Source organism: Cervus elaphus, chromosome 18 (assembly GCF_910594005.1).
Source record: "Cervus elaphus chromosome 18, mCerEla1.1, whole genome shotgun sequence".
Lineage (NCBI taxonomy): Eukaryota > Metazoa > Chordata > Mammalia > Artiodactyla > Cervidae > Cervus > Cervus elaphus.
The window spans coordinates 51,337,633-51,363,690 of record NC_057832.1 but is presented as its reverse complement, the minus strand read 5'-3'; the positions used below and the strand labels follow the sequence as shown (position 1 = coordinate 51,363,690).

The 26,058-nt window shown below is 37.1% G+C and overlaps 1 protein-coding gene across 6 annotated transcripts in view; it reads right to left on the bottom strand.

Moving 5' to 3' along the window:
• Positions 1-26,058, bottom strand: part of MAGI2 (membrane associated guanylate kinase, WW and PDZ domain containing 2) — a 1,438,402-nt gene that overhangs the window by 495,441 nt on the left and 916,903 nt on the right. For all 6 annotated transcript variants that reach the window (XM_043871630.1, XM_043871631.1, XM_043871626.1 and 3 more), the window contains exon 4: positions 17,792-18,007. In XM_043871630.1, the coding sequence (XP_043727565.1) occupies positions 17,792-18,007 (216 nt within the window). The remainder of the gene's footprint in view (positions 1-17,791; positions 18,008-26,058) is intronic.

The window sequence follows — 26,058 nt, the reverse complement described above, 5'->3', positions numbered from 1 at the left end:
TAGGTTGCTTCCATGTCCTGGCGATTATAAACAGTGCTGCGATGAACATTGGGGTGCACGTGTCTCTTTCAGATCTGGTTTCCTCAGTGTGTATGCCCAGAAGTGGGATTGCTGGGTCATATGGCAGTTCTAATTCCAGTTTTTTAAGAAATCTCCACACTGTTTTCCAAAGCGGCTGTACTAGTTTGCATTCCCACCAACAGTGTAAGAGGGGTCCCTTTTCCCCACACCCTCTCCAGCATTTATTGCTTGTAGACTTTTGGATAGCAGCCATCCTGACTGGCATGTAATGGTACCTCATTGTGGTTTTGATTTGCATTTCTCTGATAATGAGTGATGTTGAGCATCTTTTCATGTGTTTGTTAGCCATCTGTATGTCTTCTTTGGAGAAATGTCTGTTTAGTTCTTTGGCCCATTTTTTGATTGGGTCGTTTATTTTTCTGGAATTGAGCTGCAGGAGTTGCTTGTATATTTTTGAGATTAATCCTTTGTCTGTTTCTTCATTTGCTATTATTTTCTCCCAATCTGAGGGCTGTCTTTTCACCTTACTTATAGTTTCCTTTGTAGTGCAAAAGCTTTTAAGTTTCATTAGGTCCCATTTGTTTATTTGTGCTTTTATTTCCAATATTCTGGGAGGTGGGTCATAGAGGATCTTGCTGTGATTTATGTCGGAGAGTGTTTTGCCTATGTTCTCCTCTAGGAGTTTTATAGTTTCTGGCCTGACATTTAGATCTTTAGTCCATTTTGAGTTTATTTTTGTGTATGGTGTTAGAAAGTGTTCTAGTTTCATTCTTTTACAAGTGGTTGACCAGTTTTCCCAGCACCACTTGTTAAAGAGGTTGTCTTTTTTCCATTGTATATCCTTGCCTCCTTTGTCAAAGATAAGGTGCCCATAGGTTCGTGGATTTATCTCTGGGCTTTCTATTCTGTTCCATTGATCTATATTTCTGTCTTTGTGCCAGTACCACACTGTCTTGATGACTGTGGCTTTGTAGTAGAGTCTGAAGTCAGGCAGGTTGATTCCTCCAGTTCCATTCTTCTTTCTCAAGATTACTTTGGCTATTCGAGGTTTTTTGTATTTCCATACAAATTGTGAAATTCTTTGGTCTAGTTCTGTGAAAAATACCGTTGGTATCTTGATAGGGATTGCATTGAATCTATAGATTGCTTTGGGTAGAATAGCCATTTTGACAATATTGATTCTTCCAATCCATGAACACGGTATGTTTCTCCATCTGTTTGTGTCCTCTTTGATTTCTTTCATCAGTGTTTTATAGTTTTCTATGTATAGGTCTTTTGTTTCTTTAGCTAGATATACTCCTAAGTATTTTATTCTTTTTGTTGCAATGGTGAATGGTATTGTTTCCTTAATTTCTCTTTCTGTTGTTTCATTGTTAGTATATAGGAATGCAAGGGATTTCTGTGTGTTCATTTTATATCCTGCAACTTTACTATGTTCATTGATTAGCTCTAGTAATTTTCTGGTAGAGTCTTTAGGGTTTTCTATGTAGAGGATCATGTCATCTGCAAACAGTGAGAGTTTCACTTCTTCTTTTCCTATCTGGATTCCTTTTACTTCTTTTTCTGCTCTGATTGCTGTGGCCAAAACTTCCAACACTATGTTGAATAGTAGTGGTGAGAGTGGGCACCCTTGTCTTGTTCCTGATTTCAAGGGGAATGCTTTCAATTTTTCACCATTGAGGGTGATGCTTGCTGTGGGTTTGTCATATATAGCTTTTATTATGTTGAGGTATGTTCCTTCTATGCCTGCTTTTTGGAGAGTTTTAATCATAAATGAGTGTTGAATTTTGTCAAAGGCTTTCTCTGCATCTATTGAGATAATCATATGGTTTTTCTCTTTCAATTTGTTAATGTGGTGTATTACATTGATTGATTTGCGGATATTAAAGAATCCCTGCATTCCTGGGATAAAGCCCACTTGGTCATGGTGTATGATTTTTTTAATATGTTGTTGGATTCTGTTTGCTAGAATTTTGTTAAGGATTTTTGCATCTATGTTCATCAGTGATATTGGCCTGTAGTTTTGAAAGTATTTCTTGATTAGGAAGTGGTCATATAGAACTGCCCTTTTAAGCTTCCATGACACATTTCTTAGCATGGCTTTATTGTTAAATCCAAACATGAATTTTTTGGATATGTAAATGAATTTCCCCTGAGACGCTTCCTGCTCAAGTGAACAGCCTTTATCAAACACTGGCAGTTCTGAGCATTTCATTTTGAGTTTCTAGGTCCATTAGATGCCTTGCAAACCAGAGGAGGGGTTTATTTTTGCCCTAACAATAGAAACAAAAATCATTTCAATAAAGAATGAATATCTATTTTTAGAGAATGACAATAATTTAAAAAAATTTCCCTCTGACTAGGAATGTTGTATTTCCTAGAAATTCTGTGGAAACTTTGAGATATGCATAGGTGTTGATAATATACAGTCTTAAAAGCTATGACCTATAAAAAGAAGATTTGTGTATAATTTTATTTCTGTGAAGAATTAAATATAATTTCTTTGGATTCAGCAAATAATTTCTTTCTTACCATAAGATATTCAGAAGAGCTCAAAGATCTGTACACAGAACAGGGACTAAGCAGCATTTAATGGGAAGAGTTAAATGAATGCCTTTTTGCACTCAGTACAGTTCACGTCAATTCTATAGTTCTGGGCCCGTCGGAAGTTTTGATATTACATATGTATAGTGGTCATTCCACTTACTTACATGTTTATTGCTCTAGCAGTATCTAACACACTGCCTTTAGGATGCAAGGCTAACAATAAATCAGAATACTATGGCTTTGAATGTCCCTACTGAGTTTTATTAAAGGATAATCAGAAACCAAGATAAAACATTTTAAGAAGATTGCCTATTTTATACCTTATCCATATTTTCATTTGGCATGGTCTGCGCATATAGTTAATGTTCAGCTTTCTGTAATTGCCTTCCTTTGAAATAAGGGAACATAATATTTTAAAGCCAGATAGGAAATTGTTGATTTTATTTCTTTGAATAGTCATAAAATGTGAATTTTCAAAACTTGCTATACCCTCTGAGAGACCTCTGTGATTTATATTTTTAACGGTTTCTGTGACAAATTTTAATAAATCTAGTAACTTTTTTCTCCTGCCTTTATGTTATTTTGTGGAAATAAGCATGATTAGAGGACATATAAAGGGAAAAATGATTGAGGAACATATTTGTAGCTTATAAGGAAAGAGAATAGGAATAATTTGAGGTTATTTTTTTCTTTTTGTTTAACTGTTCTCAGATAGCAATAAACACTCCACAAGGAGCAGTAGAATATAATTGCTAAGGCTGGTGTCTTAGCAATTGGGTTTTGAATCTGTCCTTCAGATTGGATTTGGATCTGTCCTTCTCGGTGTGCTGTTGGGCAAATTATTTCACTCACTCTGTTCATGCCTCAATTTCCTTAAGTGGAGTAACATTACATTACATAAGGATTAGATAAGACATGTATATATATTGTGTAGAACAGTAAACTACCAGAACATAGTAGGTGTTCAGTAAAAGTTACATATTTTTATATGTGAGTTATACTACACAGAACACTAAATTAACTGTAGAGTTGAATCAGTCAAGCAACTTAAATGGCTTCTCCCCATAGAAACAATAAGTATGGTCAATTTCGTATGATTTTTAAGACAGGTGTTTCAAAAAACAATGTAATTTCTTAACAAAGAAAGATACACATAAAGCTAACATATCTTCTTTAAAAGGTGTGTGCACAAATTGAGCTTTTCTTCCTCAGCTGAAACTTGCTGTGGTGTTAACTCATTTAAAGGAGGGAAAATAATCTTCAGAAATCACACATTTTTTCAAAGTTCTGTATGTTTTCCTGCAGAGTTCTACATTTGATTTTGCTGGGTGTCAGGGACTGCTACTGAGGTATGAACTTGGCTTTCGTACCTTTGAGGGTACTGATTAAAATCAGAATCAGAGACACAGCTCTTCTATTTTATATTAGTCCAAGGCTTTCTCCTTATAGACTCAGGGTAAGCTTGGTTTTCAAATCTAATAGACAGGTCCAGACTCTTGTTCACTTTTAGTAGTGACCATAGTGGGCAAGTGGTGGGGCTTGAAGATTTTCCTTACTTTCCTGCAAACTTGGCAGTCTCATCAAAAAGCATGTTTGTTAGGTTGATATAAAGTCTTATTGTGTTGTCATAAGGGTAGGATGGAGTGGAGGCTGTCATTAACATGCTTGCTTTACTGCTAGAAGCTGAAGTTTTTGGAATTTGAAATATAGGCTCTTGCAAATAAACGAATATTTTAGGGTTGACTCTTGGACAGGAGAAAAATATCATTGTAATTGATTTTTCATATGGCCATCCTATTATTTTCTATTGTGAAAATGGAGGACATTCTGCCTTCAGAAAGGAAGCTGTCACGCAGTGGTCACCTGCATTCTATGCAGTCAGTTGACTGAAATAAGTCAACGTCCTAGCTCACTGCTCAAACAGCGCTCTTGTCAATTTTCCTTGCTTTTCCTAACCTTCTCAAATGAGAAGAAGAATTATAATATGGGTGCCAAAATATTTGCACATTGAAGGATTAGTGAATATTAACTCATCATTTAGAAAAAAAATAATTACTTTTTTGATGTAGTAAAACACGCACTGGGACCTAATCCAAAAGTACAGAGAAGAAAAACAGTGCAAAGCTGTTTCTCTCCTGTTTCTACTCCCAGTGCTCCAGCAATCCCGTAAGCAAAGGTGGCTATATTTTCTGCTCTTTCTGAGGTGTTTCTATGCACACTGATTACTGACTTGTGGTTGGTATTTTTCTGATTCCTTAGTTCTCCCCACTTCTGGGCATACACACTGAGGAAACCAGATCTGAAAGAGACACGTGCACCCCAATGTTCATCGCAGCACTGTTTATAATAGCCAGGACATGGAAGCAACCTAGATGCCCATCAGCAGATGAATGGATAAGGAAGCTGTGGTACATATACACCATGGAATTTTACTCAGCCGTCAAAAAGAATTCATTTGAACCAGTCCTAATGAGATGGATGAAGCTGGAGCCCCTTATACAGAGTGAAGTAAGCCAGAAAGATAAAGAACATTACAACATACTAACACATATATGTGGAATTTAGAAAGATGGTAACGATAACCCTATATGCAAAACAGAAAAAGAGACACAGAAATACAGAACAGACTTTTGAACTCTGTGGGAGAAGGTGAGGGTGGGATGTTTCAAAAGAACAGCATGTATACTATCTATGGTGAAACAGATCACCAGCCCAGATGGGATGCATGAGACAAGTGCTCGGGCCTGGTGCACTGGGAAGACCCAGAGGAATCGGGTGGAGAGGGAGATGGGAGGGGGGATCGGGATGGGGAATAAGTGTAAATCTATGGCTGATTCATATCAATGTATGACAAAACCCACTGAAATGTTGTGAAGTAATTAGCCTCCAACTAATAAAAAAATTAAAAAAAAAAAACAAACAAAAAAAAAACAAAGCACTATAATTTCTTTTTATGTATGGTATGAGAATGAGGAAGGGTGGCCCTTAAACACTGTGGCAATTTAAAAAGTGTATTTTTCCCAGTGCACCAGGCCCGAGCACTTTGTCTCATGCATCCAGCCTGGGCTGGTGATCTGTTTCACCCTAGATAATATACATGTTTCGATGCTGTTCTCTCGAAACATCCCACCCTTGCCTTCTCCCACAGAGTCCAGAATTCTGTTCTGTACATCTGTGTCTCTTTTTCTGTTTTGCATATAGGGTTATCATTACCATCTTTCTAAATTCCATATATATGAGTTAGTATACTGTATTACACTGGGAAGACCCAGAGGAATCGGGTGGAGAGGGAGGTGGGAGGGGGGATCGGGATGGGGAATACTTGTAAACCCACGGCTGATTCATGTCAATGTATGACAAAAACCACTACAATATTGTAAAGTAATTAGCCTCCAAATAATAAAAATAAATGAAAAAAAAAAGAGTAAAAATAAAATAAAATAAAAAGTGTATTTTTTTCCTGATATTTTAACTAATATTTAATTTTAATATTTGAGAATATGAAAGAAAGACAAGCCTAGAATAAAATAGAATTAGGGTAAGTTAGGGTATGAGTAACTATGCTGCTGATTTTTGAGATGATGTATCAACTGAGGGAGCAGGAATGCCCAATCCTGTAAAGAGATTACTTTGTACCTGTAATGTCTGTAACCAAATTGGATCTCATCTACTTAGGAGGCCAGTCAGGGAAATATGAATTAATAAGAAAGCATATTCAATGTCTCAAAATTATTTTTCATTTACATCTATAATCCAAAATTAGTTACACATTCTTTGAAATACTAAAAGAACAATATGAGGAATTATGAAAATAGAAAAATGCAAGGTGTATGAGTGGAAGATGACAGGAAAAATTTGGGTATATAAAAAGCTAAATTGGGAAGAATTACTAAAAAGATTAGTAGAGGGAATTACTTTCCATTGACAAGGAAGAAGAAGTGCTGCCTTAATTAGTATATATTCTTCTTTCTAATTTTTAACATTTTAATAAAAGCAGACTGGAATAATGGCAATAAAATGAGTCTTCACATCTTTGAAACTATATGTGCTGCATGGTTTTCATAATGTAATGAATTCTGAAGATATTTATCATATAGAAACAAGCACCCTAAATCTTCAACCAACTTTGGGCTGAGAGAAGTTGACACAAGTATTGAAAATATTCAAAGACCAAAACAAGATATGAACTAAAATATAGGACATGTATGTACAATAATTTTCAGATCTTTCAAAATTCTGACAAAAATCAGCAAATTAGTACTGCATGAAACATCCCCTTCTGAAGTTTAAGGAACATCAAAGGGGCTGAAAGAAAAGGCAGAAGACTTTATTCAATCTTGATCTTGATAATTCAGGTGCCATTCTTTGGGGTCAAATTGGAGTCAAGGTATTTTTTCTTGAGAACAAGAAGTCAATTAGAAAATAAAAGACAAAGGTGCTATCCCTTTATTCCTGAGTGCTCAGAGAGACCTTAATCCAGAGACCTTCCCTCTTCAGAGTCAAAGACCAGCCTTCAGTCAGAAATAACTAGAGCAACTTTTGTCTGACAATAAAGTAGCAAAGATTTCACACTGAATTGATAAGCACATCCATGAGGAGAAATATGAGATAAGAAAATAGACTACAGGGTGAATATCAAACCTAGAGAGAATGGATGACCATGACTAGAAATAAGCTTAGACTCTAACAATGCTTGGAGAACCTGAAGACACAAACGTTTCAACTAGTCTGCAGGCTTTCTGTGTGTGCTTTACAAACCCCAGTGTGACCACGTTCGTTCCTGCTGTGCATTCCTCCTTCATGTATCAAATCGCTCTCTCATATACATCACATAAACACTAAGAGAAGCAGAAAAAAAAACTCTACAAAAGGTTGAGTGCAAAGATTCCAAAGTTGCTCAATCAGTCTTTGGGCATGAAGAGGTTCAAATAGTACTTCCCTTTCAGTTTAATAATCACAAAGTGAGTCTGCCTTCATTTAAAATGACATCCCTGAAATTAATCATGATTTCATGTTTGTTTACAGTGGTATAGTTACAGTTACTACTAAAGTTCATAGCTACAGACTCTAAAGAGATTATCTTGTTACTTTATAATCATATGTGGATACTCGGAGCATTTTTCAATTAGGGCAGCTTTCACATTCAAATAATCATTTTAAGAAAAGATTTATTAATAAATAGAATATCTAGTTTTTGAAAATTAACTATTTAAAACAGCTCTAGAAATCTGCCCCTCCAGTGGGGAGGTAACCCAGTACTGTGTTTGGGAACAAAATAATACAATCAAACCTCCCCTGCCAAAAAAAAAAAGAGAGAGAGAGATAAAGATCTGAGTGGATATACACATCACAGTCTCTGTGAACCCACACAAAAATAAGCAGGGGATAGGCGTTGGGGTGGTTTCAGAGTGCACCATTATTCACAGGAAAACAGCGAGATTCACCACGGAGGACATAATTCTTTTGACAGTGACAGGACCTCATTCACAGAACCAGGACTGATGGTGCATGCACAGTCAGCGTGCCAAGCGGCGCAGGACCTGGATGCGGGTCCCTAATGGTGAACTGAGATCATTGCTGAGGACACTCGGTGATCACATAAGGGACACTGTGTTTGCTCTCTGGGAGACGCAGTTCATTTGCACTAATTGCAGGCGTGGGGGGCTGGAGAAGGCAGCTCTGTGTACACATACTGTGTTCCCTTTGTTGGCGAAGGTAGCTCTCACGGGCCCTGTTCCTCCTGGCATTGTAAGTGTGTGTGTATTAACAGAGAGACTTAGCTGCCTTTAAAATATATGTGCATTTCTAATTCTTTGCACTAGGCTTACTAATCACTGGTGAGGGGAAGCTACAATATAATAGTGAATTACTCTCCGGAAAAGTTGAGCAGATAATTCATGAAATAAAAGAAATCTAAGAAAGCCTAACACAATTAGGCCTAACCCAAGCCAAACCCTACTGTTTACAGGACTTGTTTTTCTTCAGAAAAGTTTCACTGGAAAAAAAAAAGATCATGAATCCTCACATCTTTCAAACTTAGAAACACGGTATGTTGAAGACACGGAACAGTGGAAAATGAGCATAAAATAAATCTAATCATGTTGATATAGTGAAACTTTGACATTCTCAAGAGGTTTGGTTGACTGCAAAAATAAATATTTACCAAGAATTTGAAATAATTAATGATATATACTAATCACTAACATAGGCAAACAAAAAAGTAGAGATAATCCTTGTCCTGGTAACATTTACAACCTATGAGGGAATGACAAGACATGAACATTATGAAAAGTTACCTACAAGGACCAGGCTAACCAGTATCTTCTAAGTGAATGAGAAGTGTAAGCTGGACTTCAATAATTCAGAAATGGACAGTCTCAGTTTTTCATCATGAGAGTCAACAAATGATTACCAGAGAATATAAACATTTGATTGAATTGTGAATAGAATAATAGTAGGTTTGAATGTGGGAAAGGCTTGTCAGATAAGTGAAGGTGTTTTCTGAGTATGAGATGCAGATGAGAGAAGACAGAGGGGGGAACCAAAGATAACAGGTATTGGAGTCAAGTGTGGGAGGACGTAGGCGGTTGTCCAAAGAGTTTTAAGTACTAGAAACAGAAGCTCATCCAAGTTTTGAGAAGGATATGTAACCAAATGCTAGTTCAAAATCGTTTAATTGATTGAAGAGTAATAGAGAAATTGACAGGAATGGCGCCTATAGGAAAGGAGGTCAGTTAGGTGACATGTGAGTGCATGCTAAGTCTCTTCAGTTGTGTCAGACTCTGCGACACCATGGACTAGGCTCCTCTGTCCATGAAATTCTCCAGGCGAGAAGACTGGAGTGGGTTGCCATTTCTTCTCCAGAGGATCTTCCCAACCCAGGGATCAAATTCATGTCTCTCACATCTCCTGAACTGGCAGGCGGGTTCTTGATCACTAGTGCCACCTGGAAAGCCCAAGTTAGGTGACTCTGTTCCCCAAATGAGGGGATAAGGCGGTGATCTAAGGAAGGCTAAGGAAGGGATAGATAAAAGCTAAAGGCTCGGTGATCTTCCTATTATTTTTTAACCTAATAATGCATATCCAGCAGGTGCGAGAAAAGTATCAGACTCTGAACTGCCTGGGTGAGAGGCAGATTTAGAGAAAACCAATATGATGCTTTGTGAGTTGGCTTGCTTGTTTGTTTTTTAGGAGAAGAGTTTAAAGTGGAATGCTCATTTAAGTTGCTGAAGCAATACTTGGGGAGGGGTGTGTGTGTAGTCCATGGGCAGCAGTTAGAAATATGGCCCTGGAACACAAGGGAGAAATGAAGGCTGCAGATAAATCTAAGTATTTTAAGCCACAGGGCTGAATATCACCTCTATCAAGATGTTTGAACATAAGGTGAGGTTAATGGCAAGGGAAGGTTTCCTGAGCGTATGAATTTTAAATAGCATTTTAAAGACAAATTCTCTAAGATGATATAAGGATATATCATCCTTGCAAGCATTAGAGCTAATGTCACTTCCATGAACTTTCTGAAGGACAAATATAATGGAATACAATGTAGATGGAGTACACTGAACTACAGGACTGTGATTTACGTTACAGAGGTCAGGAGTCACTTTGTCCTCAGCGTAGTTAACAACACAGGGAAATATGGTGGAAAAGGACGAGTTCAGGTTTCCCTGGGTTCAGAGTTCAACTGTGCTATCATCACCTTACTAAAGTACTTTAAGGTAAATTTCAGCATCTCATTTATTAAGCAAATATACTGTGATTATGGGACTAGAGATAACATATATCCCATATAGCTTGTACATAATATGCATTCAGTAAAGGAAAGTTGTCATTATTTATTTTATTTTTGTAATGTTTATTACTTAAAATGATAAAACTAAATTTCTAAGGGTAGAACTACACTGATTTCCATCACCAAAGTGACATACATCAGAAAAAGAAACATTTCTGCAATGCAATTTTGAATAAATCGAGGGAAACCAGAATAAAATAAATATTCAAGTATGTGAGTATTCATTGATGTCAGTAAAACTTAATTGACTGATTACCTATTTAAAAGTGGTCATTGACTTTATATACGTATGGTATGAAAGCAAAAGAAATATAATTCTACAAACTACACTTCAAAGGAGTAAAGATCAAGACTGTAACAGGAGTAAACTGAGGACTTTAAAACCTTTATTTCCACAGTGAAAACAGTTCACCTTCGTGAAGTATCAATTCAGTTCAGTTCAGTCGCTCAGTCGTGTCCGACTCTGTGCGACCCCATGAATTGCAGCACGCCAGGCCTCCCTGTCCATCACCACTCCTGGAGTTTACTCAAACTCATGTCCATCGAGTCAGTGACACCATCCAGCCATCTCATCCTCTGTCATCCCCTTCTCCTCCTGCTCCCAATCTCTCCCAGCATTAGGGTCTTTTCCAATGAGTCAACTCATTGAGGTGGCCAAAGTATTGGAGTTTCAGCTTCAGCATCAGCCCTTCCAGTGAACACCCAGGACTGATTTCCTTTAGGATGGACTGGTTAGATCTCCTTGCAGTCCAAGGGACTCTCAGGAGTCTTATCCAGCACCACAGTTCAAAAGCGTCAATTCTTCGGCACTCAGCTTTCTTCACAGTCCAACTTTCACATCCATACATGACTACTGGAAAAACCATAGCCTTGACTAGATGGACCTTTGATGGCAAAGTAATGTCTCTGCTTTTTAATATGCTATCTAGGTTGGTCATAACTTTCCTTCCAAGGAGCAAGCATCTTTTAATTTCATGGCTGCAATTACCATCTGCAATGATTTTGGAGCCCAAAAAAATAAAGTCTGACACTATTTCCACTGTTTCCCCATTTATTTGCCATGAAGTGATGGGACCAGATGCCATGATCTTAGTTTTCTGAATGCTGAAGTATATAAGGGGTTAAAGACTAGTGGGTTTGGTACTTAATTGCTGTTGCTGTTGTTTAGTCACTAAGTCATGTCTAAATCTTTGCCACCCCGTGGACTGTAGCCTGCCAGGCTCCTCTGGATCCCCTGGAGGAGGAAATGGTAAGCCACTCCAGTATGCTTGCTGGGATAACCCCATAGATAGAGAAGCCTGGAAGGCTACAGTTCATGGAACCTGCAAAGAGTCAGACATACATAGATAAAGAATATTATATATATAAAAAGCTAGAAATATTTTATATCCAAAGAAGGAAATGAGTTACCTTTTACATGATTTACAGAAATGAAAAAAAAAAAGAAGCATTTAGTAGGTTGAAACTTTATTTCTTCTTTAATGATGTACAAGTAAAATAGTGGTCATTTTGCAGAGAAAAAGCCAATTCTGACTCCATGTTGGAATTGTTTGACTTGCTTTTCGTTGCTTGTGTTATTATAATCATACAGAATGATCTGTCTCAGAGAACACTGCTCCTCTGCCTGACTGTTTAAACTGAAGTGTCTTTGTTCAATCCCATCCACCTGTGGATGGCAGGAAGGAAGAAATTAACACATCCCCTGCCTGAGGCTTGTCATTCGGGGAGATGTTTGCAATATTTCCCATAACAACTGTAAATATCTATGCACCCAACAAAGGAGCACCTCATTACATAAGACAAACACTAACAGACATAAAAGGAGAAACTGACAGTAACACAATAATAGTAGGAGACTTTAACACCCCACTCACACCAATGGACAGATCATCAAAATAGAAAATTAATAAGAAAACACAAGTCTTAAATGATACATTAGATGAGATGGATCTCACTGATATCTTCTGGACATTCCATCCAAAGGCAGAAGGATACATCTTCTTCTCAGGTGAACATGGAACATTCTCCAGGATAGACCTGGAGATTTGTGACCTGTGACCTGATTTGGGTCACAAATCAAACCTCAGTAAATTTAAGAAAATTGAAATTGTATCGAGCATCTTCTCTGACCACACTGCTATGAGGCTAGATATCAATTACAGGAAAAAAAACTGTAAGAAACACAAACACATGGAGATTAAACAACACATTTCTAAATAACCAACAGGTTAATGAAGAAATCAAAAGGGAAATAAAAAAATTTCTAGAAACAAATGACAGTGAAAACACAACTCAAAACCTATGGGATGCAGCAAAAGAAGTTCTAAGAGGGAAGTTTATAGCAATACAATCCTACCTAAAGAAACAATAAAAACACTGAATAGACAACCTAACTTTATACCCAAAACTACTGGAAAAAGAAGAAGAAAAAAACCCCAAAATTAGTAGAAGGAAAGAAATCATAAAGATCAGGCAGAAAGAAATGAAAGAAAGAATAGTAAAGATTAATAAAACTGAAAGCTGGTTCTTTGAGAAGATAAACAAAATTGACATACCTTTAGCCCAACTCATCGAGAACAAAACAGAGAAGAATCGAATCAAATCAACAAAATTAGAAATGAAAAAGGAGAGGTTACAACAGACAATGCAGAAATACAAAGGATTATAGAGACTATTATGAACAACTGTATGGCAATAAAATGGATAACCTGGAAGAAACAGACAGATTCATAGAAAAGTTCAATCTTCCAAGACTAAACCAGGAAGAAGTAGAAATTATGAACAATCCAATTACAAGCATTGAAATTGAAGCTGTGATAAAAAATCTCCCAAAAAACAAATCCCCAGGACCAGATGGCTTCACAGGACAATTCTATCAAACTTTTAGAAGAGCTAATGCCTATCCTTCTGAAACTCTTTCAAAAGATTGTAGAGGAAGGAACACTTTCAAACTCATTCTACAAGGCCACCATCATGACACCAAAACCAGACAAAGACAACACACACACACAAAAACTACAGGCCAATATCACTGATGAAGATAGATGCAAAAATCCTCAACAACATTTTAGCAAACAGAATTCAGGAACACATCAAAAAGCTCATACACCATGATCAAGTTGGGTTAACTCCAGGGATGCAAGGATTCTTCAATATATGCAAATCAGTCAATGTGATACACCGTATTAACAAATAGAAAAATAAAAACCCTATGATAATCTCAATAGATACAGAAAAAGCCTTTGACAAAATTCAGCACCCATTTATGATTAAAACTCTTCAAAAAATGGGCAGAGAAGGAACCTACCTCAACATTATAAAAGCCATATATAATGAGTCTACAGCAAACATCATTCTCAATGGTGAAAAACTGAAAGCATTCCCCTCTAAGATCAGGAACAAGACAAGGGTGTCCATTCTCACCACTATTATTCAACACAGTTGTTGAAGTCCTAGCTACAGCAATCAGAGAAGAAAAATAAATAAAAGAAATCCAGATTGGTAAAGAAGTAAAGCACTCACTGTTTGCGGATGACATGATACTGCACATAGAAAACCCTAAAGTTATTATCAGAAAATTACTAAGAGCTAATCAGTGAATTTAGCAAAGTTGCAGGATACAAAATCAATACACAGAAATCACTTGCATTTCTATATACTAACAATGAAAAATCAGAAAGAACAATTAAGGAATCAATACCATTCACCATGACAACTAAAAGAATAAAATATCTAGGAATAAACTTACCTAAGGAGAAAAAAGAACTGTACACAGAAAATTATAAGACACTAATGAAAGAAATCAAAGGTGATATAAACAGATGGAGAGATATTCCATGTTCCTGAAGAATCAGTATTCTGAAAATGACTGTACCACCAACGGCAACCTACAGATTCAATGCGATCCCTATCAAATCACCAATGGCATTTTTTTTTTTTTTTTTTATGTATCTACCCAGTGCTACCATTTTATCTTACCATTTACAGAACTAGAACAAAAAATTTCACAACTCATATGGACACAAAAGACCCTTAATAGCCAAAGCAGCCTTGAGAAAGAAGAATGGAGCTGGAAGAATCAACCTTCCTGACTTCAGATTATACTACAAAACTACAGTCATCAAGACTATATGGTACTGGCACATAAGCAGAAATACAGACCAACGGAACAATTAATGGTCTTTTTGCTTTGCTTCCTCACCTCCCCTTTCTCTGGTCTATAAAAGAGCCTGATGTTCAGATCCCAATAAGATGGTTATTTTGAGGTGCTAGCCTGCTATCTTCTCAGTCATCTTACTTTCCAAATAAAGTTGTTTTCCTTGCCTTAACACCTTATCTCTCAGATTCATTGGCCTGTCCTACAGCAAGCAGAGTGAGCTTGGACTTGGTAGTAGGCATGTGTTTACAGATTGTTAAGAAATGTATTTATTCTTCTATTTGGTAATATTAATATAAGACTCAGCATAGTACAGCAGTTAAGAGTATTGGTTCTGGATCCAGATTTCCTATATATGAATTCCAGTTACAGGGCAAGTTATTTATCTGTAGTGTACCTCAGTCCTCATCTGTAAAACAGCATCTAACTAATAAGACTATAAGAGAAATAAATGAACTGATACACATAATGAGGTTAAGGAGCTCCTAGTACATGATAAAATAAAAAAGAAGTTAATTATTTAATATTATTTATTACCAATATTATCAATTTTACTTGTAATGGAATAAAGTTACCTCAGTAAACTTTCTCCTTTTCCAAATGTATCTCATTAATTATATTATCTATGTTCTATACTGAGGCCTGATATTAATTACTATTATAGGCTCCTCCAGGGCAGTGTTAACTAAAACGTAAGCAATAATTTTCTCAATATTTGAAGTGTCCTGAATCCAATGAATGTGTATGGGGAGAAGACAAAGGCACAACAAAGACCCTGTACTGGAAAAAACGTGATGAGTGTCAAATGGTGAAGAGTTGGTGAGGTTCAAATGGTGATGAGATTCAAATGAGATTCAAAGAAGTTTTACCTTAAAATCCCTCTTGAAACATTTTATCTTAAAAACTCTCTTGGATAAACATGAAGAAAAACAGAGACCCTTCCAAAAAGGGACTTGTCAAAAGATTCTAATAAAGGATGATGAAACAACTTTCTGGTTTGGGGCTGTTTTTTATCTTTCAAGTCCCATAATAAGAAAGAAAAAGTAGCATAAGACCACTTGCTACACCAGGTTCACAGAGGCACTGTTGGCGGCATCTGTTGACTACCCAGATATCCTGAAGCTGGCCTGCATAGTTGTTTTCTATTATTTTCAGGCTCAGACATCCAGAGACAGTCACAAGGCAAGTGTTGGTTAAGAAGAGTTCAAATCAGTCCATTTTACCTAGACCCTTAAAAATGTCCTAGTCATAAAAAGCAAAACAAAATATTTCTCATGTCTAAGGTATGAATACAAGGGGATAGAGCTTTCCAGATTCACTATACCCTCAAGTTAAAATAAATTTCTAGTCTGAGAATTTGTATGTCAAGAATGTTTCATTTGATTTGCCCTAAACAGAGTATAAACGGAACAGAAATCAATGATTTGGGCCTTATCAAGGCCATATATTTTACATTTTTAGCTATAAGGTTTTAATCAGTAAGAAATCCTATAACTGCTCTTTGACATTCAACTCCTGCTTCTTTTGTGATTATTTTCTTCCATTTAGCTGAATTGTTTTGCTTTTCACATCAAAGTTCAACTAAGGAAACTATGTCCTATCAACTTAATTTAAATCCATTACATGATGAAAAGTAAATATTTTGACAGAAACATTTCAGACTCAAAAAAAGAGATGGTATCTAAGTGCTTGAAAATTATCAGATCATTTTACAGTAAATAAATTACATTATGTACCTACAGTGGTTTTTAGCATTTGTACCCAGAAATCAACAATTGCTGGGGTCAGAGAATAATTTTTTGACTAATATATTAATAGCGGAAGTTATCCTCATATATTAACCAAAATGAAACCATTTTCTAAGGTTTTATACCTTGATTGACACATATTGAATGTTTGGTCTCCTTATATTTAATGAAGAACATTTGTACAGGTATTACATTGGAAAATGAAGGTAAAAATAGGCTTATGAAACTTTTCTTTGATAAAAAATAATTGGGCATGAAAATTCAAACAATATGTTGCTATAGAAGCAGTACAGTGATAAGTAAAAAGTATAGACATCAAAGTAGTTGTAGGAAATATCTTAAGAATAATGTTTGCAAGATACATGTGTTAACATTGTTTTCAATGGTTTTAACACAGCTCTTAGATTTTCAATGTCCATTAAAATAATGATATGCCATTATTAACAAATAAAAAAGTAAAACAAAACTTTAGAAACTTTTCCCAAGATTATAGGCAAAGAGAATGTCATAGTTTAGTTTTGGTAAGTATGAATAAGATTATGAAAAATCTATGTTATAAATAAATGCTTTGTACCACATTAGCAATAAGCATAAGAAAATTGCAAATGCATACCTTGCACAAACACACTTTATATCTGTCTAATATTTTTTATATAGGGATATGACAGATGATAAATTAAAGGGATCATATTTTTCCCTTGTTCAAGGTAATTGCCTTCATGATATCAATTGTGAAGATGCTTTCTCCAAATTGCTGGATTGTGTGATAAGGGTGGAAGGATAAATACATGGGCATTTTGTAACTACCAGTTATTGTGTGGACTGTATTCATTGACACTGTTAACTAAATCACATGACACAACCTCTATTCACAGAGCTGAAAGTATAGTAAGGTTTATAAGGATAATTATATCTAATTAATATCTAATACTAATTAACAAAAAAAAATTTCACAATGTAACACAGTCGTATTCATGACTTGTAACACCTTCTAAGATTTAAACCATTCACTGAAAGTGAAAGCCTCTCAGTCATGTCCAACTCTTTGGGACCCAGTCCACGGAATTCTCCAGGCCAGAATGCTGGAGTGGGCAGCCTTTCCCTTCTCCAGGGGACCTTCCCAACCCAGCAATTGAACCTAGGCCTCCTACATTGCAGGTGGATTCTTTACCAACTGAGCTATCAGGGAAGCCCCAAACTACTCACTGTATTGCCACTAAAATTTTATGAGTAAAACCAGAAATAGAGGAAGTTGAATAAACTGCGAGATACATCAACATTTAAACTAATAAATTCAGACACAAGAATCATATCCTTCCCATTTGATATCATGATCCTCTCCTGGAAGATAACTGTAAACATTATATAGACACACACACACACACACACACACACACACACACACATTTGAAAATAAATGTGAAAAAATACATATGAATAAACTACATATATTTGAACACAGATATAACATATATTCAGCTATTTCCAGAAGAACTGATGAGCCTATGACAAATGTAAATGACTAACCTGGTGTTACCACTACTCCATTTCCATTGACCACAGGCCTCTCTTCCTCTTCCTCCTCAGGAGGCTCTATGCTTGCTTTCTCCATGTTGCTCACTGATTTATTCCTCTTTCGTTTTCCTTCAGCACTTGGAGTGGCTCCAGGAAGTAACTGGTCTGTTACATTTAATAATAATGGTGCTGGTTCTGCTGGAGGCTTTGGGGTACCGTAGTAATTGTCTGCAAACAATACAAAGCATTATGAAGTTAAGCATTTCTCCTACCGATGTGCATAATTTGTAAAGAATGGAAATTTTATTAACAAATGTGGATCCTAGTTTGTATACATAATATATATATATATTTTATATACATACAAATATATCATTTTATAGTCTTTTGTGTTTTTAATACATGAATTTGTGCTTCTTTTGTATTGGGCTTTAATGCTTAAGGAAAGATATAGATCTATTTTTATTTCACCTTAGTGCCAAATCAAAATATAGTCTTACTTATTCATATGGCACACAGCAATTTCAAATTAATCAACAATTTTTGATAACAAGTTTTTATTATAATTTTTTAAGAATAATTATATCTGAATAAGAGTAGAGGTAATTTTTCTTTAAGCAAATCTGACAACAGTCTGGAAAGGCACAAACACACTTTGCTTTTCTCCAGCTTTCGAAGGGCTCTGGCTGTTGTCTTTGATGTGCACAGCATCCTGCCCAGAGCTGTATCTCCCTGCCGTTTTAGTAGTTCCCATGACTGCTGACAGTGGGCCTGCTGCTCTAATCGTTTCTCAGATTACCACAACTCTTTTTCCCACAGCTCCATGATCTCAGCTACAGAATCATTTGTTTCCCTCATCAGCCTGTGAAGCTTCTTAAGGAGGAGACTAATTCCTGTGTATCTCTGTACTAAGAGCCTGGCAAATAGTTGGCATGGCATATGAGCTTACTGTGTGAATATCCATATATATTCAGGGCAAATTACTTTCTAAAAAATAGTTTAATTTTTTGATTGGCAAAAAAATATAATGGTGTTTTTTAAAAAGATCAGTGTTAAACTTTTAGCATCAACTTCAAACCCATAATTGTGTTTTCAATTAATTGAATAGTTTATGCACATCTTTGCTCACTCATTCATTGGAGTCTTTATTTAGCATTAATTATGAACCCAAGCACTCCAGGATACCTCTGAGAGAAAATGATGACTAAAATGCAATCCTTGTCTTCCAGATGCTCAGGGGTCTAGGCACATTTGACAGTAAGCAGGTAAGCATTAAAACGGGAAATAGGATTAAGCACTCAAACAAAGAGACACAGAGAGGAAAACCCATCTCACTACCTGCAGAGGCCACTGAAGGCAACTGGGAGGACCATGTGGTGTGAAAGAAACAATCCTTAAGTAGAAGTCATGGGGTCTAGATGTGTAGTTTCTACACAACTACAATTCAAGTAACTCAGTAAGGCTCACTCTCCTCATCTATATATTGGAAATGGCAATACTTGTTAAAAAATCACCTGTATTGTGAATTGCAAACAACTAAAACATACTCTAGTTAAATTAAAAATGATAAGGATGAGAAGATGTGAGATGGCTACTTGAGGGAAGAGACTGGAAAATCTTGGGGAAGATGGGCAGAAACAAAGAAGTTCTGTCTGGACACTCAGGCTGTGTGTGCTGGCCCTGGACTCTGAAGCCTAGCAGATCCCACTACCACACGCACAACCCTCAGTGGCAGCTGCCCTGGTGGGAATGAACTCAAACTCTTCTCAGGAGCTCTGATTTTACTCATTTCCAGGGAAACTTTCAGGAAAGGTCATTTCATTGGCTGAACCACAGGCACAAGAGAGCCCCTGAGCTGCTGAGGAGGACTGCCCTCCTTAGATTTCACGGGAGAGTCTAGAGTCCTTTTTCATCCATCGTATATTAGGGTTCTGCCTGGGACAGGAAGGGCCTTGAGATGCTGGACAGGCAGAAATCACAAACATTCACTACATGTGCCCAACTGGGTTGTTGTGATGATGAAGTAAGGACGTAGGAGGAAGAGCTTCATAAACTGTGAAACTCCCCTTTTTAATGGCAGTGTAAACTTCAGGCTGGCATGAAGTGAGTGATGGTTCTGGAGGCCAGCAAGCCACTGACACTGTTACTCATTTTCACAGATATTCACAGTTGTAAGAATAGCAGAAAAGAAAATTATCATGTAATGTGGTTCTTAAACATGTAGAACTTATAAACAGAAGTCTGCAAAGTGGATGTTACATATTTTGCTAAAGGTTACTTTCTAATTTGATTTAGAGCATTTCAAATGAATCAGACCTTTGAATGCATTCGCCAAATTCTGAGCAAACAAAAACTGTTAGTTGTTCCCTAGAAGTCTATGAACTATTACTGTATTATAGAACCCAAAAGATCTAGCATAGTTCTTAGTATATTGCTGTGTTTCCTATAGAATCATAACACTTAACTTCTTATGTAATAAATATAATGTAAGTAGTAAATAGTCCTGCATGTTCCAATAAATAGTATAATTTTAAGCAGTGCTCTGATTTTTTAGTGCTTCTCAATATATATAGTACTAAGAAAAGTGAGTTTGAGTAAGCTCCAGGAGTTGGTGAGGGACAGGGAAGTCTGGCGTGCTGCAGTCCATGGGGTCACAAAGAATTGGACATGACTGAGCGACTGAACTGAACTGAAGAAAAGTAAAAGTGTTAGTTGCTCAATTGTGACCAACTTTTTGCGATCCCATGGACTGTAGCCCCCACCAGGTTCCTCTGTCCATGGAATTCTCCAGGAAAGAATACTGGAGTGGGTAGTCATTCCCTTCTCCAGGGGATCTTCCCGACCAGGGATTGAAACCAGCTCTCCTGCATTGCAGGCAGATTCTTTACTGTCTGAGCAACCACTGAAAGATGAGCCCCCCAGGTCACTAGGTGTCTAATACGCTACTGGGGAAGAGTGGTGAAGTAGCTCCAGGGAGAATGAAGAGGCTGAGCCAAAGTACATACGATGCCTAGCTGTGCATGTAGTGGTGAAAGTAAAGTCTGATACTGTAAAGAACAATATTGCATAGGAACCTGGAATGTTAGGTCCATTAATCAAGGTAAACTGGTGGTCAAAGAAGAGATGGCAAGAGTGAACATCAAGGGAAAAAAAAAAAAGAGTGAACATTGACATTTTAGGAATCAGTGAACTAAAATCGACAGGAATGGGAGAATATATTTCAGATGACCATTATATCTACTACTGTGGGCAAGAATCCCTTAGAAGAAATGGAGTAGCCCTCATAGTCCAAAAAGAGAGTCCAAAATGCAGTACTTGGGTGCAATCTCAAAAATGACAATGATCTTGGTTCCTTTGCAAGGCAAACCAACAACACCACAGTAATCCAAGTTTATGCCCAACCACTAGTGCCAAAAAAGCTGAAGCTGAATGGTTCTTTGCAGACTCACAAGACCTTCCAGAACTAATATCAAAAAAAGATGCCTTTTTCACCATAAGAGAGTGGAATGAAAAAGTAGGAAGTCAAGAGATAAATGAAGTAACACGCAAGTTTGGCCTTGGGGTACAAAATAAAGCAGGGTAAAGCTAACAGAGCCTTGCCAGGATAGCAAACACCCTCTTCCAAAAACACAAGAGACGATTCTACACATGGACATCACGAGATGGTCAATACCAAAATCAGACTGATTATTCCCTTTGCAGCCAAAGATGGAGAAGCTCTGTACAGTCAGTAAAAGCAAGACCTGGAGCTGACTGTGACTCAGATCATGAACTCCTTATTGCAAAATTCAGACTTAAATTGAAGAAAGTAGGGAAAACCACTAGGCCATTCAGTGGTTGACCTAAATCAAATCTCTTACAATTGTACAGTGGAAGTGACAAATAGATTCAAGGGATTAGATCTGACAGACTGCCTGAAGAACAATGGATAGAGGTTCGTGACACTGTACAGGAGGCAGTGACCAAAACCAGCCCCAAGAAAACGAAATGCAACAAGGCAAGATGGTTGTCTGAGGAGGCCTTACAAATAGCTGAGGAAAGAAGTGAAAGGAAAAGGAGAAGGAAAAAATATACCCAACTTAATGCAGAGTTCCCTAGAATAGCAAGGAGAGATAAGAAGCCTTCTTAAGTGAACAATGCAAAGAAACAGAGAAAATAGTAGAAAGGAAGACTAGAGATCTCTTCAAGAAAATTAGAGATACCAAGGGAACATTTCATTCAAAGATGGGCACAATAAAGGAGAGAAATAAGTTAGGACATAACAGAAATAGAAGAGATTAAGAAGTGATGCCAAGAATACACTGAACTGTATGAAAAAGGTCTTAATGATGTGGATTAATACAGCAGTGTGGTTATTCACCTAGCACTAGACATCCTGGCGTGTGTAGTCAAGTTGGTCTTAGGAGGCATCACTACGAATAAAGCTAGTGGAGGTGATGGAATTCCAGCTGAGCTACTTCAAATCCTAAAAGATGATGCTGTTAAAGTGCTGTACTAATATGCCAGCACATTTGGAAAACTCAGCTGTGGCCACAGGACTAGAAAAGGCCAGTTTTCATTCCAATCCCAAAGAAGGGCAATGCCAAAAAATGTTCAAACTATCACACAATTGCCCTCACTTCACAAGCTAGCAAGGTAATGCTCAAAACCCTTTAAGCTAAGCTTCAACAGTATGTGAACTGAGAATATCCAGGTGCATAAGATAGATTTAGAAAACGCACAGGAACTAGAGATCAAACTGCCAACATCCATTGGATCATAGAAAAAGCAACGGAATTCCAGAAAAACATCTGCTTCTGCCTCATTGACTAAGCTAAAGCCTTTAACTGTGTGGATCACAACAAACTCTGGAAGATTCTTAGAGATGGGAATACCAGACCACCTTACCCACTTCCTGCGAAACCTGTATACAGGCGAAGAAGCAACAGTTAGAAGCAGACATGGAACAATGGACTGGTTCAAAATTGGGAAAAGAGTACGTCAAGGCTATATACTGTCACCCTCCTTATTTAACTCATATGCAGAGTACATCGCTAGAAATACTGGGCTGGATGAAGCACAGTGGAATCAAGATCCAGGAAAAATATCAATAATCCCAGATAAGCAGTTGACACCACCCTATGGCAGAAAAAAAGAGGAACTAAAGAGTCTTGATGAATGTGAAAAAAGAGAGTGAAAAAGCTGGCTTAAAACTCAACGTTCAGAAAACGAAGATCATAGCATTCAGTCCCATCACTTCATGGCAAATAGATGGGGAAACAATGGAAATAGTGACAGACTTTATTTTTTGGGCTCCAAAATCACTGCAGATGGTGACCACAGCCATGAAATTAAAAGATGTTTGCTCCTTGGAAGAAAAGCCATGACAAACCTAGACAGTATATTCAAAAGCAGAAACATTACTTTACTGACAAAGGTCCATCTAGTCAAAGCTATGGTTTTTCCAATAATTATATATGGATGTGAGAGTTGGAACATAAAGGAGACTGGGTGTGGAAGAATTGATGCTTTTGAACTGGGATGTTGGAAAAGAGTCTCGAGAGTCCCTTGGACTGCAAGGAGATCAAACCAGTCCATCCTAAAGGAAATCACTCCTGAATATTCATCGAAAGGACCGATGCTGAAGCTAAAGCTCCAATAATTTGGCTATGTGATGTGAAAAGCTGACTCATTAGAAAAGACGCTAATGCTCGGAAAGATTGAAGGCAGGAGGAGAAGGGGAAGACAGAGGATGAAATGTTTGGATGGCATCATTGACTCAATGGACATGGGTTGAGTAAATTCAGGGAGATAGTGAAGGACAGGGAAGCCTGGCATGCTGCAGTCCATGTGGTCTCAAGGAGCGGGACATGACTGAGTGACTGAATGACAACAACAAGTACTAAGAAAAATGAATCACACTTCAGTGACTTTTTTTTCCAATTTGTCTTTTATGGCTTAAATCTCTGTGAGGTTTAAAAGAACCTTTTACTAATTAGAAATAAATGCATGTGTGTGTTCAGTCACATAGCTCAGGCTAAAAATAATTATTAACAGATCATGTTGGATTTATATTCCTAAATAATTACATCTATTGACCTGTGATGTGATTATAAATCATATAGTGGTATTTTGTTTCTACAATTTGGTTTATGAAATTAATACTTTAGATTAAATTTTAGATGGAAAAGAATATAAAATATTAAGACATTAAGATTATCTTTATTAGCAATAATAATAGCATTTTAAAAGAGTCATAGAAATAACACATGTAGTTACTACATTTGAGAAATGTAATTCCTAGAAAATAGGCTATTGCTTAAACCAAATACACAGAACAAAGAAACTGGAAATTCCTAAAAGCAGCTGAAATTCAGCCAAATGGTCACATAGCTTAATTACTGAAATAATTTCCTGGTGTTTAAGTATATACAAACAAATATACTAAGGATAAATGTGCCATGTAGGTAACATGTCAGCATGTTTTCAGAAAACAAATAAACATCAAAACTATTTTAAAATATAATTTGGAAAAACTGTCCCATTAAGCATGAAGTGCCTGTATGCACAGTGCCTATGAAATCTCAGAATGCCATAAAACATGGTGTATGTTTAACAGCACAGATCACAGCGAGATAAAGTGACTTTGAATTCTATGTCCCCTAATCTGGCTGGCTCTTCATATCCTTAAAGTGAAATTTAGTTGACGTGGAACTGTGAGGCTGTAAGATGATCACAGCCACAAAAGTAACTGTAATGACCCATGCTATGATTATCATCATAGCAATTTAGTGAGCTGGACATTGAAAGGGCATTTTCTTCTGAGCTCTTGTATCTGATAGGGATTAGAATGAAGTTATCCTGCCTCTGCAGTTAAAGGAAAATATTATACATGAAGCAAGTGGAGAAACTATATCCATTTGATTGAGGTGCCACATTTCTTTTCAAAATACCATACTGGAGAGAGAGAGAGAGAGAGAGAAAATAAAAGCACAGTGCAATTTGCAACCTGCCCAGAATTGACACAGTCCTCTAGGACTTCACTCAAAGTCACAACCAATGAACAGAAAAATATCACTTTCAAAAGAGAAATCAACAATTGCTACCAGATCATGAAGCAGGGACATTTTAGGTGATTTTTTCCCTCCCTTCTTCTAAAACCGAGTGTGTGTGTTTGTGTGTGTGTGTGTGTGTGTGTGTGTTTTGGAGGCTTGGGGTAGGGATTATAGGCTTTCCAGCCCACTTTTTACTGACTGTATTTGTAATGAATGATGTATTCATTAGCAGTTTCATGTTAATTTAACACAAAGTTTCACTACTTAGTTGTTAAATATGATGACAAAATGGAAATGATACATATCATTGTTCACATAATTCTATCATAATTAGGATAATCTATAAATTAACAAAGTTTAATTTTGAATCAATGTTTGGGAAATAAAAGAGGCAATTATTGAGAAACTTGATTTAACTTGATTTATACGTCAGCTTTTAAAGCATTTAAAAGAATAGCTTTTTTTTTTTTTTCCATAAAGGTATAGATAATCAAAGGGCTTCCCTGATGGTTCAGTGATAAAGAGTCCATTTACCAGTGCAGGAGACGCGGGTTCAATCCCTTTGTTGTCATTGTTTAGTTGCTCAGTTGTGTCTGAATCTTTTGCAACCCCATGAACTACAGTCTGCCAGGCTCCTCTATCCATGGTATTTCCCAGGCAAGAATACTAGAGTGGGTTACAATTTTCTTCTCAAAGTTCAATCCCTGGGTCAGGAACATTCCCTGAAGAAGGAAATGGCAACCTACTCTAGTATTCTTGTCTGGGATATCCCATGGACAGAGGAGCTTGGCAGGCTACAGTCCATGGGGTCGCAAAAGAATCACACATGACTTAGCGACTAAACAACAACATAGTTATGAAAGAGTGAAACAGGGTGAATATAGTCATTTCTTACATTATAAATACAAAAGGAGCTTCCCTGGTGGCTCAGTCATGAAGAATCCAGCTGCCACGGAGGAGGCATGGGTTTGATCCCTGACCTGGGAGGATCCCACACGTTGTGGGGAAAATACGCTTGTGTGCCACGATTCCCGAGCCTGTGCTCTAGAGCCTGGGAGCTGCACCCACTGAGCCCGCGTGCCACACTGCTAAGGCCTGCACGCCCGAGAGTCTGTGCTCGGCAACAAGAGAAACCGCTGCATGAGAAGCATGCGTACCAGAAGACAGAGCAGTCTCCATTCGCCAGAACCAAAGAAAAGCCCGTGAAGCAATGTAGACGCAGCACAGCCAAAAATAAATACATAT